The 16406-nt window shown below is 31.4% G+C and overlaps 1 protein-coding gene across 3 annotated transcripts; it reads right to left on the minus strand.

The window, feature by feature from the left end:
- Positions 1-6614: 6614 nt before the first annotated feature.
- Positions 6615-14975, minus strand: LOC108338520 (probable protein phosphatase 2C 60). 3 transcript variants are annotated; one of them, XM_052880515.1, is made up of 11 exons: positions 14779-14975; positions 14220-14342; positions 13490-13553; positions 12388-12496; positions 11538-11691; positions 10163-10288; positions 8522-8645; positions 8294-8370; positions 7569-7621; positions 7377-7431; positions 6615-7276 (listed from the first exon to the last, which is right to left on the minus strand). In XM_052880515.1, exons 2-11 carry the CDS (start codon positions 14334-14336, stop codon positions 7067-7069), a joined length of 1089 nt encoding a protein of 362 aa, XP_052736475.1. In that variant the 5' UTR covers positions 14337-14342; positions 14779-14975; the 3' UTR covers positions 6615-7066. The 3 variants fall into 3 exon arrangements, with proteins under 3 accessions (XP_052736475.1, XP_017430929.1, XP_052736476.1); XM_017575440.2 differs by having other exon boundaries at positions 14775-14974; XM_052880516.1 differs by lacking the exons at positions 6615-7276; positions 7377-7431 and having other exon boundaries at positions 7565-7621; positions 14775-14975.
- Positions 14976-16406: the final 1431 nt, after the last annotated feature.

Raw genomic sequence — 16406 nt, forward strand, 5'->3', positions numbered from 1 at the left:
ACTTAGTTTTTAAAAAAATGGAACAGTTAAAATACATCAACAGGTCTTACGAACTACATATCTAAATTTTAGGTTAATCTAATGGTTAACTAGGTAGAGATTGAGATTTATACAACTCGAAAACATTATTCAATTGGGTATTCGACTCTATCAAAATTGTGGAATTAATTCCTCCAAGTATAGACAACCAGTTACAAATTCGAGTGGTCAAAATATAGTAATATATTTCTGGAATCATTTAGATTTTTCCGATATAAGTTAAAGATAGAAATAAAGTGATGGTCATTCTACCCAAAGTTATAATATTAGTTCCTCTAAGTAGAATTCTCAAATTAAAGTTTCTGATGGTCAAAGTTAATTTCTATGTCTTATAAACTATGTATTAAATTTCTAGATTGATCTAACGGTAGACTAAGTAGCAATTAGAGTTTTACTAAGATAGCTTCGAAAAAAAACATGATCAAAATTTTAAATTTCACAATTTGATTGAGTATTTACTCCCACAATTTTATAGTTTACTTATTCAACATAATAAAATGTATTCATCGCAGATTCCATATAAAATGAATATATCACAAAATAAATTAACAATAATAAAATATCACAATATAAACGTTCTACAAAATGCAACACAAGAAGAATATCATTCTAAATCCATAAATAGACTCAAAATTTTAAACATATTCAAGATTTCAGATCATACAAAAAAATAAAAGACTCAAAGTTAGCTCCTCTTACCTGATTCTCACTCCTTCCTGGATGAAGAGCACCTCTTGAGAAGCTCTTGCTACCTTCTCTACAACTTAGATTCTAGTCCTAATATCTCCTTATTTTCGACAAAAGTCTTGCTTAATTTTACACTCCTCCTTCCAAAACTTCATTTCTCACCTCTATTTATAGTTGAAGTTAGGGTTATTGTGGCAGTACTGTAGTTGTACTACATTTTACTCTAGCAGTATTGTAGCTGTAATATATTTCACTATAGCGGTACTATAGCTTGTACTACATTTTTCCTGTGGCAGTATTGTAGCAACACATGATTCACGAGGTATTCTTACTATAACATCGTACATATTTCACTGTAGCACTATACGTATTTTACTGTAGCATTTATACATAAAAATTTTCTATATTTCAAAAATAATCTAGTATCTTAATCACAACTAGTTTTAAGGGTCTTACAATAAACACGTGAACAGTGTCAAGTGAATAGTGAACAGTTCCATAAAAAACAATTTTGTTTGCTCATTGTGTTCGTAGCACTGAACGTGACTCTTGTGGCACCTAGTGTGGGTATTCACTTAAAATCCATTTTTTGTTGTTTAATCATGCTTCCTTGAGTTCTAACTTGTTTTCCTTCTCCTTCGCCAGAATTGCTTCATATTTTCTTATTTCACACTCAAAAAGAGATTATAGGTAAAACAAACATATATTAATTAAGTTTAAACCCTCGGATGGTTCTCATTTTTGTAGAGGAATCTCAAGTGGGTCCTCTTGTTGAAAACGGTCTTAATTAGGTCCTAAATTTTGAAAAATCGTAACAATTAAGTCCTTTTTGTTAAGTGTTGATAGACAGTGTTAAAATGTGATGACGTGATGCACATTAAATATGCTGAGGTGGATCATTTTATTACGTGAAAATATGATTTAAATTATAATATGGAATTAGGATTTATTTTAAAAATTTGTTACTGTACTTGAAACTGCAAATTTTGTTATTGTACTTGAAACTGCAAATTTTGTTTCTTCTCATTTTTCAATCATCTCTTCATCTTCAATTGCAAGAAACAACCATTAATCAGAACAATACCCCAAAATCCTAAACCAGTTTTGAAAGAGACTCTGATTAAAGGCATCTCCGATGGTGGGTGATGTCGACAACGTCCCTGATCACAGTTGTGGTGGCGCGACATGAAGCTGTCAGCGGTGTTGGCCATGGAAGGCCCTGCGATGAAGGAGAGGAAATAACCCACGCAATCTGGCATAACAGAAAACGAAGGCGGGAAGTCGATGGTACCTAGTCACGGCAATGACTCCATGACTTGCAGCCATGAGATCTAGTCTTGGGGTGAAGAACCTTGATGGAGATGTGGGAGGAGATCTGAAAATGGGAGAGTGAGGAAAACCTCATGCGTGAAGAACACAAAGAGTGGAGGAGTGACTGTCGCCGACGAAGCTCCGACCGCGACTGACAGCGATGCCCATGGCCTAACTAGATGAAGAACGCATGGTGGTTGGTCATAGCGTTCTTTGGATTGGCTTGAGTTCCCATGTTCAGAGAACGTGAATCTTCATCTTCATGCGACCATGGTGAATCCATCAACCTACAAACAAATCATCAAACCCAATTGCAACCATGAAAAAAAAAAAATCAATTGAAACACAAAATTGCGTCTTCCTTAATCGTCTCATCTTCGAATTCCAAATTCGTAATTCCCTTTTCAACTCCCTCTTTCTCTAACCCTATATAGTTTAGAAAGCCCTAATCTGAAGAAAACAAAATCCCTAATATATTATTTTAACATAAACCAATTAAATTTTGCCATGTCAAAATCCCTTAATTTAAATAAAAATTTCACATAATCAAACAATGCACATCATCATATTAACTGTGTAACATGTCAGTATTTGTTAACGTCGTCTATCAACACTTAACAGAAATGACTTAATTGTTACGATTTTTCAAAATTTAGGACTTAATTGAGACTATTTTCAACAAGAGGACCCACTTGAGATTCCTCTACAAATATGAGGACCATCCAAGGGTTAAAACTTATTAATTACAACACAAGAAAACATGAAAACACACTAAAACTCGGGATAAAACATGGTAAAAGCTATTAAGGAGTTTATTTATTCACCAAAATATGTACAGAAAAACACGTAAAATCAACCATTATCAACTATAACATCTTTAGGTAACCTCTCTTGGTTACTTTTTCTAAACATCAATATTCCTAATTTTTCCTCTCATTAAATTAGAATATTAGATATGATATCTACATAATTAATATTTCATGACATTATCCATAATTAGATCACTTTAGTACTTAAGCTATTGATATAATGCAGATTTAATTATGTATTATATATATATATATATATATATATATATATATATATATATATATATATATATATCCTTTTAAATGTGTTAGACTTTATGAACTCAAAATTACGCTTGATTATATTCAAAAAGGTCATGTCAATTGAATATATCCGCATAACCAAAACAGTTTTTCATTGCAATAATCACAACTAACCTGACAATGACCAATAATGCTGATAAAATCAAATGACATGGACTCATTGTAAAATGTGTAACATGAAAATTATTTGAAAGTAACTTGTGTACGTTTATTTTCATTTGGTCCTTAATTCATCTCAATGAAATTAATATAATAACTTTAGTATACATAGTGTAATTTATGAATGATAAACCATATATTTATTAAACTAAATATGTCCAAAAGACAATATATACATACATAAGAAACAAACATAAAACACAAAATACATAAAAATGACTAATTCTCGTTAAACTAAATAATAAAACAACCACATGAGCAACATGGTTGTGAAAGTATGTATATTCATAATTCAAATTTAAATATAAACTTTTTTAAATAAATTCTATTTTTCATATATGAAAGTGAATCTAGACTTCAAAGACCTAGAAAAACACAAACTTAGGTTTAAAAAGTCACCACATTTATATGTGAAACAATGTTTTGAAAAAGAAAAAAAAACAACAAAGCATTTAGGGTAGTCCCCTCATTCAAGCCTTATTTTGTGCTTCCATGTGTTACCCCTCCTTCTTTAAGCAATTCTTTGTCTGAACCCTATCACCTTTTGGAACTTCAATTATATGAACCAATCTTCTTTTCCTCTTCTTCTTGTCCTATTGTGAGGGCCATGTCATTTTGGCTTTAACATAGCCATGTTTTAACATGTTGAATGTGCTCTTGAACTATGTGTATTTTGTAATTGTTCATAGATGAGGAGGAACATGGCAATCTCAATCTCATACCTTGTCTTGCTCCATCATATATATTTGGAATGATCATGAACCCTACTCAGCTTGTTGTTGCTGGTATAACAAATCTCAATTGGGATTTGAGTTAAGATATTTATAAGAAGAAAAAAAGCTCTAGGATATAATAGAAACAAATTGAAACAAAATCATTACTTGAGTGACTCAAATTTGATGGGATATTTAGTGGTTTAGTTGGCTGAATATGGCTTCCCTTCAAGTGGGAGGATATGATTATAAGAATATATGTTGGGACCAAGACATCTTTTGATTCCATTCCCTAGTTGTACAACTATAATTTTGTGTTACTGTTTTATTTTTTTTCATTGTTATAAAAATAAGAAACGTATACATATATATAATTATATAGAAAAAAATATATATAATTCTTTTAGTTTATGCATTAATTTGTTGCAAATTTAAAATAATTTTATTTGAATTCATAAATCAATAATAAAACCCTCACTTAAATTTAATACAAGAGGAAACCAACATAAAAAAAATTATATTCATGCAAAAATATTTTTCCTTTTAAGATATTATTATCCCAATTAAAAATATCATTTTTGCTAATCAAGCGAATAGGGAAACGGTTAAATGTGAAAATTTATTTTGTCATGGTTTTCAATTTTATGTTAAAATTATTAACATCGTCAACTCTTAATAGAAAAAGATGAAAATTCAACAATGTTAAGAGAAAAATATATAAATAAAATTCAGAAAACGAAGGGCAATATTGAATCTAAACAGTATATAATGTAATTTAACCTAATATGCATTTAAATAATAGGAAAATGTATTGAAAAAATCTACCCTTAAATTTAAATTTCCTTTTCCATAGACTATATATAAAAAAGTTGTATGAAATCAAAATCATTTTATAGCTTTGAACATATGATTTGGTTATTGGAGCAGGCCAAGCCTTTATAAACATGAAATGTGTAAATTCCCTAAGAAATGTTGGAGTGTTAGAAAAGAGAACACCTAGGATCTCTAACTCATGAACTATGGCAAAACTGGTTATTTGCTTAGACATGATTGGCACTGATTTAGTTCAATATCATATTTAAAAGTGGTGATAATCAGTGCAGGTGAAAATCATTAGCATGTCTTTAGTCTTAATTACTTTTTGTAATTAATGTCTGGTATGATTATTTACTTGAAACACGTACGTGTAATCCAGTTCTTATGTTAATTAGCATAACTGTTAGAAAAAAAATGCAATTTAAATTTGCTATCAAGAGAAGAGATAAGACTGGATAATTGCTTTAAACCCAAAGTGAATAAGTATCACTATTATTCACGTAAATTTACATATAACTACCCATCCCTCTTTAGTTCTAAACAACTTTTAATTATTGAGTTTAATTTTGATGTACATACAATGTATTATATTAGTAACGCGAAAATTATAATGAATATGATTTTTTTTAATATTTATTAAATAATTTAGCAACATAACGTATATCATAATTTCTGATTAAATTATGTTTTGTACCTTCAATATTTTTTTTTCTTACGTATCTTCCTTACACATGCAATGTTTAGAAATGGGTCATCCAAATTTATTCTTGGGTTTAAACAAAAGCTACTAGTTGTGTCTTGTATGTTTTTTATTTAAGTTAAACTAATGTTTAGAATTAAGAGATGTGTTGAAGAAGTATTAAAAATAAAATAAATAACACGTGATACAAACCTTTGTCATGAACTGCTTTTTTTAATCTGATTTATTTTACTAAAATCTCTTCTGATTTATATGTTATGAGGTTGCATCTCTTAGTAACCTACTTTTTTTTTTAAATATGTTTTTAGTCCCTAAATTATCAAGCAAATTTGTTTTTAGTCCCTCTTTTAAAGTAAGATACATTTTAGTTCTTCTATTTAAAAAAAAAAGGGTTAATTTTTTATCCTCTCGGAAGGACCAAAAATTAAGATTTTTTTGAAAGAAGAGGACTAATATGTGGAAGAGGGACTAAAAACAAATTCGCTTGATAGTTTAGGGACTAAAAACATATTTAACCCCTTTTTTTTTAATAATAAAAACATAGTAAATAAAATTATATCACTCTATTTCTTATAAATTCATAGCAATATTACAATAATTGATCGCAAACACAATTGTAAAATGTGTCAAAAAATATAATCTTATATATATATATATATTAAAATACATATTTTAAAGTGTAATATTTTTATTTTCTCCATTCTATTAAATTAGACGTTATTAATATTTTCTCTTTAATATCTTTTAGCATAAATTTATAACTTGGTCAAAAAACGTAATATCCATTTTATCGTTATTTATATACTTGAACTTATTAATTGTTTCACTCATTTAGTTATACTTAATAGGAGTTAATTTGAACCTTTAAAAAGAACGTGAAATAAAAAATGAGTGCCATGATACAAAGAAAACATCATTACGTGAAAAGTAGATGTCACAGTATTTCACTCAAAAATAAAACATAAATTAATAGGAGCAGTATTAATTTAAAATTTCTGAGAAACAAGACTCCAGCGATTTCAAAAAATGGTTGTTTGTTGGACGCAGTATTCATTTCAATAAATAGAACCCAAAAAAGAAAAGCAATGAGTATTTATAATTTGTAAAAAGAAATTAGCAACACTGGTAGATGAGCCCACAAAGGCCTATGTAAAAAAGAACATGGCACAAAATCCTTAAGGAACTGCTACTGATCATAACTTCAGAATCCAAACACGTTCTTTCTACGCATTCTGCCGATCCACACTCATTGGCAATGGTAAGTATGCAAAAGGTGATTTTAGTCATCCAGTATACATCAGTATGCTTTCTGATTCTTTTTTTCTTTTCCATTCATATGATAGAAACCTCACACTTATGTACAAAACCAATATTGGCCCATGGATTAGTTTGTCACAAATTTACAATCCCCTATTGAGAATCAACACCCTGAAATTTGGATATAAAATGGTTACCCAAGAACCTCTGCTTACCAATGCTTCAACACGCACTAAGATACTGATGACTGTCAAGTCATGTTCGAAATTCTCTCACTTCGATTCTACTTTTTTCTCTGAACTTTTATCGGTTTCAGGTGGTTGAGCAGATGATTGGGGCTGGTTCGTGACAGAAACATCAGGGCTGGAAGGTTTTTTGAACTGAATCAAGATCATGGTCATGTTATCACATCCCTCACCACCAGCGGTTGGTGCCAAGCACCTATCAAATACTTTCTCACAAACCGCAGAAAGTTTATTCTCCTGCGTATTCATGATTTTTCATAAATGACACCACCAGTTTTGCAATTTCGTATCCAAATCATTTTCTATCAGTAATAAAAGGTAGCCATAAAAAACTTACTGTCTTTAACTGTTGATGTATAAAGTCCACAAGCTGTTGGCTAGACATGCAATCCCTGCAGAGAGTTTATATATAAAAGTAAATTATGTGGTGAATTAAAAAAATAAAGAATAAGGATTTTTTTGCCATTTATACAAATTTGGTAATTGCGATGGTGCTTGTAGAGGAAATTTAAGTAGCCAAGTAACCTACCATATTCCATCACAGGCTATCACAAGGAATTCGTCATCATCACAAAGTTCAACCTGTTACATAGAGTATACGCATAAATTTGAATTAGAGCAGAAAAGTACAAAACAACACTACAAAAGAGCATCTCGCTTTAACCCCTTCTTTGTTGGGTGTAAAATGAAGTAGAAAAAAATAGTAACTAGATAAGATAGAAATATTAAATTTCTATCTATTGTTCGAGAAAAGCAGAACACATTTTTCTTTCAAATTGGACTGAAGTAGCAGGAAAATAATCTCTCATTTTTTATTTAATTTTTAAATATTTTATATTATAATATAAAAAATAAAGAATATTTATGCTAAGAAAAAATAATGTATTAAAAATTATTTTTTAATTAGAGTAAAAGTATTTTAAAATAACTTATTTATTTTTTCCACAATAGTTTCTACTCATACAAACAGGCAGAGACTCTTTTTTCACTTCTCTCCATCTTTTATTTCTATCCATCCAATCAATATACCTTTTCTCCTCTACTTCTCTTTTATTTCTATTTTCATGTTTCTTTCCTCTCTATTTCAATATGTTTTTCTATTGGAGTGATGCCAAAAGATGTATAAGGAATTCATGTTATATTTCTTCCAAGATATTTTTGTATAACATCACAAATAACAAAGGTCCAAGAAAGAGGCAATCCATAAATATTAACTTAATTATAAAATAAAATAATGCATATGGCAATACATACTGAAGTTACGTCCGGATCAGCAGTCACGATCTGCTTTTCGGCAGGCAAATACTTATTCTGCTTGAACTCCATATCTCCTGGAATAGAAAGAAATTGATATTACAAAACACTGTGTACTGGTGGGAAATAAAAAATATCATGGCAGCAACTATAAAACATTCAGAAAACAATAAACCCTCACATTTTGCTCTACACTAAAAATTTATAACAAAAAATAATTTCTACTACCAATTGCTCTAGCCAAGTTTAAACTTCCATTGACCCGTCCAACTTGGATGAAACCACCAGCTTTTAGAATCCTGTCTTTCTCAGCCTCAAGATCAGGCTTGTGATCCTTAGATAAATTGTGTGCCTGCAAATAAATATTCAGTACATAACTGTGAGTATGAGTATTGTCAAACAATGGCTGTCCCATGCACAGAAGGTATCTATTCACAGACACTAATTCATTAATCTGAGTAAATTCATAAATTTTGGAAAATAAGTCAGAAACATTTAGTGTGTTGACAGGTACAGGAGAAATTTAGACTTTGGAAGGATGCATTTAGATGCCAAAATTAGTTTTTGTGATATCAATACAATAACAAAGTGTTAAAATATGAATGTCCTTACTTAGTCCCTCTACCTCAAACCCTATGTTTTCTTGAGTAAATAAAGAGGAAGGAAAAAGAGAACAGTAAAAAGAAAATTAGTTTGTTGAAGGATCTTGCATTAAAAAAAATCATCCTAAAGTTGGGGCAAATGTTTTCTGCATTTGATAATTTCTTTTCCGTTTTTTTAAAATTAAATAACTTTTCATAACATAAGAAGATAAAAGAAATTCTAATTTGAATGTTAACAAAATATAATGCAGTACAAGGTTTACATTTTTTGTTAAATTTAACGTTTTGTATTATTATAAAAAACAAACTTATTTTATAATACATTTATTTATTTCTACTTACTCTTCCTAGCATCCAAGCTAGGGATGAGCATGAGACAAGGGAGGCTGATTTTATCTTCATCCCTAAACAACTTGAGATTTTTATAGAGCCATTTATGTGTGATCATGCCTGACCCATGAAAAGAGAAGATAACCGAGACAAGAATATGATTTATTAATATAATATACTCGTATTAACATCTTTTATTATTTAGTTCAATAAAAATATATTTTATACTAATAAATAAATAAATATCATGTTTACAAGTTATTCATTTGCTTGATAAACTTTTACTATAAATCAGAACGGTTAGATATAGTGGCCACATGGCAGAATGGCGTGGCCAATTTATAGGCAATTTGTGAAGGAAGGCCCCCAATGTGGGGCCACAGGCCGCAATGGCATGTTTATAGAGAGAATTTTTGTCTTCTGTCATATTACACCATCTTCCATAAATATACAATTGCTAAAAAGAACTCACTTTAAAGAAAATATAGGACCTCGGACCAGGTTGAGATGACTGACTCAACCCAAGCCCACTCTCAAAATACACTGGATCTAATTTTATAACACCCACCAAAATTAATGTTGCGCCTAGCCAGGTTAGTGCGATGGAACTGATCATACACACCTTAATCCAAACAAATACGGAGAATTTTCTTCTTCTATCTATCCAAACAACATTTTCCTATTCTATTTTTTTTTTCATTTCCATTCTTCCTGTTTCTTTCCTCTCTATTTCACTTTAAATGTAAACAGACCTTTTATGTCAAAAAAAGAGTACAGTGAATTAAAATGTCTGTACCGAAATATCCATCTCTGAAAACAAAATTATAGCCAGAATTAGCACCTTTTATTATCATATATCTGCACCGTATAAGCTTAACATCGCATGCCTGCTGAAACTAGAGAAGATAAAAAAACTGCATCAAGAAGGTGAGAATACCTGGCCTTTCCTTGACAAGACGCATCTAGAATCTCCAGCATTACCAACTACAAGTTTGTTTCCTCGGATAACAGCTACACAAGCTGTGCTTCCAGAGTTTGGTCCAGTAAAATCAGAATGGGGTCCCTAATTTACACCATAACATTCTCAATTCAGAATAAAACTTCTACAGTAGGATTCAAAACTTGTATGCTCAACATCAGACCTTACAACTTGTAGTTTTTTTATTGACAAACAGAATTTATTATGTGAAATTACACTCACTTCAAACAAGGTCTTCTCAATTAAACGAACACCTAGTTTGTGTGACACACACTCCCTTAGTTTTTGAAGAAACACCTAGATGCCTTATTGGCTTAATAAGCGTGACACACACTCCCTTATTTGTGTTTAATCAAGTGACACACCCTGCAAAATAACAGACAATACTCCACTAACAGAAGGCATCCACAAGACTTCATTCACAATACACCCCATGATTGACTATTCTTAAGAATGCAAAAGCAGTTGTTCGTTGAAGAGAGAGACAGCACCTCCAACTTCTCAATAATTTTGCTACGTACTACTAGAAAAATGCTCACTCTTTCTTCATGTTTCTCTCATGTTCTTTTCACTGTTGCCCGATATTTTTGGGAGAAAATTTGATATTTGGGCAAAATAAATGAACACCTAAGTTTAAAGGGTTAACCTTTGATGCCTATCTCAGGAAAAGTTGGGGTTTTCTACAAAATAAAATATGGATGTCATCTAAGAAAAGGTGAGTGCAATTTTCCCAGGTTATTCAGAAAGAAAGGAAAGATACAAAATCTAAACCTTATAATGTGTAGTTGTAATCACCAAATCAGAAAGGACCCTCTGTCACAGTCAAATTGTGACATACATCATACAAGAATTGACTTTTAATGTTTATGTTGATTTTAACACAAGTTTATCACTCTCATAGTGAACAAGCAAGCACTGTAAGTATGAGGTTGACAAAAATAAAGAACACATGAAACAGCTAAAATCATGAAATTGTAACATACACAAGCAAAGTATTACTGTAAGGTTTAAGAAAGTGGTAATTCATAGCTGACAAATGCTGTTTAGTTTATAAGCAGTTTAAGCAAAAGAAAGTTGAGCAAATAACTTGTCAACTTTAATGTACATACTAACCCATACAAAAGTATGTTAAAAGAATTTTTTAAATACTAGATTTACATTTAAATAAATACCCAAAAGCAAAAAATGCTAAGCTTTAATTTGAAAAACTTCCAATTTATTTACTACAAGCTTAAATTTCATACAATGAAACCTAGACAACGTACATTTAGAACAGTGGAATAAGTTAGAAAAGCAAGCAATGATGACGCAAGAAACTCGTCTTAGTTGTTACCTCCTCAAATGCCCAATCATCGACATTCTCATTTGCTTCACTGCCCCTGGGAGACCAAATAAAGCCTTCTAACATACCAGATAACTTTTCTATTTTATCCCCCAAGACAGCTAATTCCCTCCACCCTCTTTGTCCACGCATCATCTCATCCATTCTGCCAATATGAAGGAAAATATAAAAAAAGTGACATAATTTTGATAGAATCAGTTTCATCTAAATGCCATATCTCCATTTCCATTTATGGGCATGAAACCTATGGATCTATAAAGCCCCAAATATGCAAATGATTTTAATTGTGTAGGAAAAGAAATATAACTAAAAACAAACACTAATTCTGAAAATGACTTCCAGAGCAGGCAGTGACATTCCTAATGTGTTGTTGAGATCCCACCACAACTTGTGATATGACTAAATTATAATATATAAGTAAGTATAACTATCATCTTACAAGACCGATTTATGAAAAACCATGTTAGATTTAAAGTCTACTTTTAACAAGTATAAAGGCTACAAACAAAATGAAGAGATGATAAGATATGTTTTAAAACATCAGTAACACATAAGAATAGCAGGAAAAAGATAGGAGAAGACAATTGTTTTAATATTATATTTAAGTGTCTGTAACTTAGTTCACAGCTATATTTTTCTTATGCCACATCTCCCCTGGGGAATATACAGTAGACAGATGGGCTAAATCATTTGGTGCAAAAGTTTACCACATACCACAGGGTTGAGCCTAAGCCAAATCGGCTTTTAAATGTAAAGAACATCTACCTACTGTATCATCTACTGACTTTTATTGGCATCCAATAATATTAATTAAAGCTCTAAAAAAAACAAACATGAATACCTAAGAAAAGATTTTTGTAATGATGTGCTTATATCTCCAGCTCGGTAAGATTCACTCTTCAGCACCTGCTGGTGTAGATACTTGGCACAGAATTTAGAAACTGCTTTGCCTGCAATTCCATAAGACCATGTTGAGGATTATAAAACAGTAGTAGACAATAAGTTATAAATGTCAGCACCCCTAGGCCATTACCTTCATTTTGAAATAATTTAAGATTTACAAATTTCTCAAAGTCCTCAAGTGAACTATGAATCATGATCAATATTCTTGAGTCTGAATGGCTAATACTCTAATATAGATAAAGAACACACACACCATAAAAGAATATTCCCCCCTCCCTTTTTTCCCCTTTAACTTATGCTGCAGAACAAAGTTCCAAATAAATAAATAAATAAACAGAAATATGGGGGCAATAAATCCTATATCACTTGAATCTAATAAGATATAGTAGGCCAAAAATGTTTAAGGTTAAGGGTTTTGTTTGGTTTGTCAATAGTGAAAATTGTGAACGACATATTACATTACGTAAGCAACGCTGCAACGAGGCAACTATTAGAAAAGGGGAAAAAGAAAACTTATGCAGTATTTATGTCCAATGATAAGTTTGAAAGAATTGTAATTCATACAATGTTGTTATTCACATTTTAAGTGACATTGGTCAACAGAGAAGATAGGGTCAAAAAAGAAAATGAAATCCCAATCAATCAATGACCCAAAAAAGAAAACACTATATAAGCCGGTAAAACCCACCCTTGCTAAGGTGAGTTCTGAAGGGAGTTTCAAAGTAAAAATCTTCAAGCCATATCAAATATTAGAAATGTGAAACCACTTCGTATGTAATGAAATACATTTTCTTATAAATAGTTTAGAGGGACATTTCCAATGGTGAGATACAGATCAAAATTAATTTAAATTTAAAAGAATCAGTAAGAAATCATTTCCTCCTGGCTTAAAAATAGTTTAAAGGGACATTTCCAATGCTGAGATACAGATCAAAATTAATTTAAATTTAAAAGAATCAGTAAGAAATCATGTTCTCCTTGCTTAAGAAAATGAGTATGGTACATAAATACAATTGGAAACATAAAGAGCTGATACTGACCTCCATGGCCATCATAAACGCCAAAGTAAGATGTAGACTCGTCCAAATATGGGATAGCTGCATGCTGGCAAGCAATGTAAGAGAATTAAAACTTGTATACACCATGGAATGGGTTGTAATATAATAATGAGCTACTGACGACTGTAGGACAAAAGCATCAGGTACACCAAGCATCTACTTCATACATATGAAATTCACTTCCAAAGAGAAGCAATTTCTCATCACTAAAACTACTCTAGAGGATGGAAATTTATACCTCTGAAAATTAGAAAAACTGAGTTACATTTGCTCAATCACATCAATATGCGACGGAAATAACTTTAATTCAAGTACAGAAATAAGTGAAGTCTTGTTCTCTTCACTGTAGAAGATTAACAGTGAAACTTTTTAGTCTATAAGCTACATTGAACACAAGACACTGCTCCTTTAACAAATTTCTCAGTCAATTGCGCAAATATCAAATTTAACTCGTCAGCCACCACTCGACTCACTATCACGTCAATATCTATACCGTCAATCTAGCTTAGGATATTCGTTAAACTTCGTTGCCAAAATAGCACAGTCAATGAACTCGAACTACTCTTTTAATATAACTCCCTTCAAAGGCTACCAAAGCACCAAATGTCTTATTGCATAAAAAAAACAGCGAACACGACACTTGTCGACGACAACATAAAAACCAAGCGGAAGCAAATGACACAAAACGCAGAAAAAGGAGGTAACTACTTACAGCATCTTCCATGGAAGCCCGCCAACCCTGCATGGAAGACAAACCAAACCGCAGCTTGTCGTTCTCGCCATCTTCAGAGGCCTTCTCTGTTTTGGGCGCGCTGAGATATATCCCCATCTCAAACTACAATCACACACACAAAAAAAAAAACATTGAATCACAAAGAACACTATAACGACGCATGATCACATCACACCACATCACAGGAAGGCACATTTCAATCCCAAACAACGCATTCCAAAAAGTCAATCTAACCATATATATCCGCCAGCATGCGACGCAACATGAAAAAATGAAATGCTTCAAGCGAGTAAAAGGCATGCAATGTAATTGGAGAGCAGCGGACGCATCGAATCGGAATGCATCAAGATTCAAGATAAACTTGAAACCAATGAAGAAATGAAATTAACAGTGCAAGAAATGAGAATCAAACAATTGAAATGGTGATCATTAACAACCATTATCGCAATCGGCAGCGACGAAAGGAAGCGCGCAAAATGAAACAGCGAAACAGAAAATTAACAGAGAATAAGGGTTTGACGGAACAGTACTCACTCACTCGTGTCCGCAAAGTGGAATTGGAAAAGAAGAGAGAGCGAGCGTGTTGTGTGTGTACGTGCGAATAGGAAGAGAGAGAATGAGAAAGAGAAATGATGAATTATTTGTGTGGAAGAAAAGAAGAAGCAGAAAGGATCCTTTTTCCGTTGCCTCTGATATAGGAAGGGCTGTTTTGGGTTAAACCAACGGCAGCCACGCGCCTTTCGTGTCACCACCTCTTTTATTTTTATATTATTAATTTATCAATTTTTTTATTTTTTTAATATTTACTCCGGCATGTTCTGTTGCTCTTTATCCTCATCCCAAGGAGGAAGCTTCCTTTTTCAATCAATAACGTAACTTCACTGCCCAAACACATAAATTAATTGCCACTATTTTTGTAATTTATTGCTTTCAAATGTGCCTTTGCTTTATTTACCATAAAATATTATAAGAGTGCATCATTGTGAGGATGGACACGAATAAAGTAATCAAACATCTAATTTCCCACATCCCATGGCCGGTTTCAAAAAGACTTATGCAACTTGGCCTGTAAATTTATTTATTTTCTGTACCACTCAAATTAATCCATTTAAACTTCTCGTGATTATTCTAATTTTTACATAATTTATTAAAATACAATTAAGAATGTTAAACAGATCTAACTTATTGGCATCTTCTATACTTGTGAAGTTGCTGTTTTTAAGCATAAAGTTGCTTTTTTTAGGATAATCATGTGATTAACACCAAGTGTAGGGTATTTTATTATAAAATATTTTAAGCATTTCGCATCACCTTTTCTTGATAAACATTAGCTTTTTTTACCTTTTCTTGTCTTTTTACCCGTGAAATGCACTCTTAACTTAGATTATAATATTTTTGTTAATATCTCATTAGCATGATTAATAAGAATCGTAATATTTGATTTCACTACAAAAAAATAATAAAATCATTATTCATAATATATGTCTAAATTAGAATACAATGGTTCCAAATAAAAATGTTTATGTAAATTAAAGATGGTCGGAAAAATATTACTTTACCACACAACTTTATATTTATATAAGAAATAATAAATATTTTTATCATGTGTCAATGTCACAAATATTTATGTAAGAAATAATAAATATTTTTATCATGTGCCAATGTTTTCTTTGGATTTCAAAATCATATTGGGCTTCTTCCTGTACCTTGTTATTTTCTTTCTGCACCTCCAAATTTTGCATTTTGCATCGATTTCCCTTTTGGCCCCTCTAATTATATATTAAATAAATGAATAAAACTTTCTTCGTCTTCTTCCTGCATTGAAACCTTTGTTTGGTTTGACACCGAAGAACCATACATCCGTTGGCACCATTCTTAATTTCTTTGGTGGTGGACTACTTCAACAATTGTGTTATATGTAATTTCATCAATTGAATCAAAGTAATATTTTGTTTTGGAGTACTAAACAGTAAGGGGTGGATTCTATGGTGATTTAGGGGGTGGTGAATTGGGTTCTTCATGTAAAGGAATCAGATTATATAATTTTGGTAACGTTTTTGTGCATCGGAACGGGGAATCTAGTTTTTGTCACGAATCTGGGAGAACTAATCGGATTATCAAATGCAACATATATGAACTAGAACCATCATTCCGATAAAAGTTTTT

This window comes from Vigna angularis, chromosome 7 (genome assembly GCF_016808095.1).
Source record: "Vigna angularis cultivar LongXiaoDou No.4 chromosome 7, ASM1680809v1, whole genome shotgun sequence".
NCBI lineage: Eukaryota > Viridiplantae > Streptophyta > Magnoliopsida > Fabales > Fabaceae > Vigna > Vigna angularis.

What these genes read in the sequence shown, in the direction of transcription:
- LOC108338520 (XM_052880515.1), bottom strand. Translation starts at nt 14,336, where the DNA reads ATGGGGATATATCTCAGCGCGCCCAAAACAGAGAAGGCCTCTGAAGAT. An exon ending in ATGATTGGGCATTTGAGGAG is followed by an intron (nt 10,289 to 11,537) that starts GTAACAACTAAG and finishes GGTGTAAATTAG; the next exon opens with GGACCCCATTCTGATTTTAC. An exon ending in CTGATCCGGACGTAACTTCA is followed by an intron (nt 7,622 to 8,293) that starts GTATGTATTGCC and finishes TCTATGTAACAG; the next exon opens with GTTGAACTTTGTGATGATGA.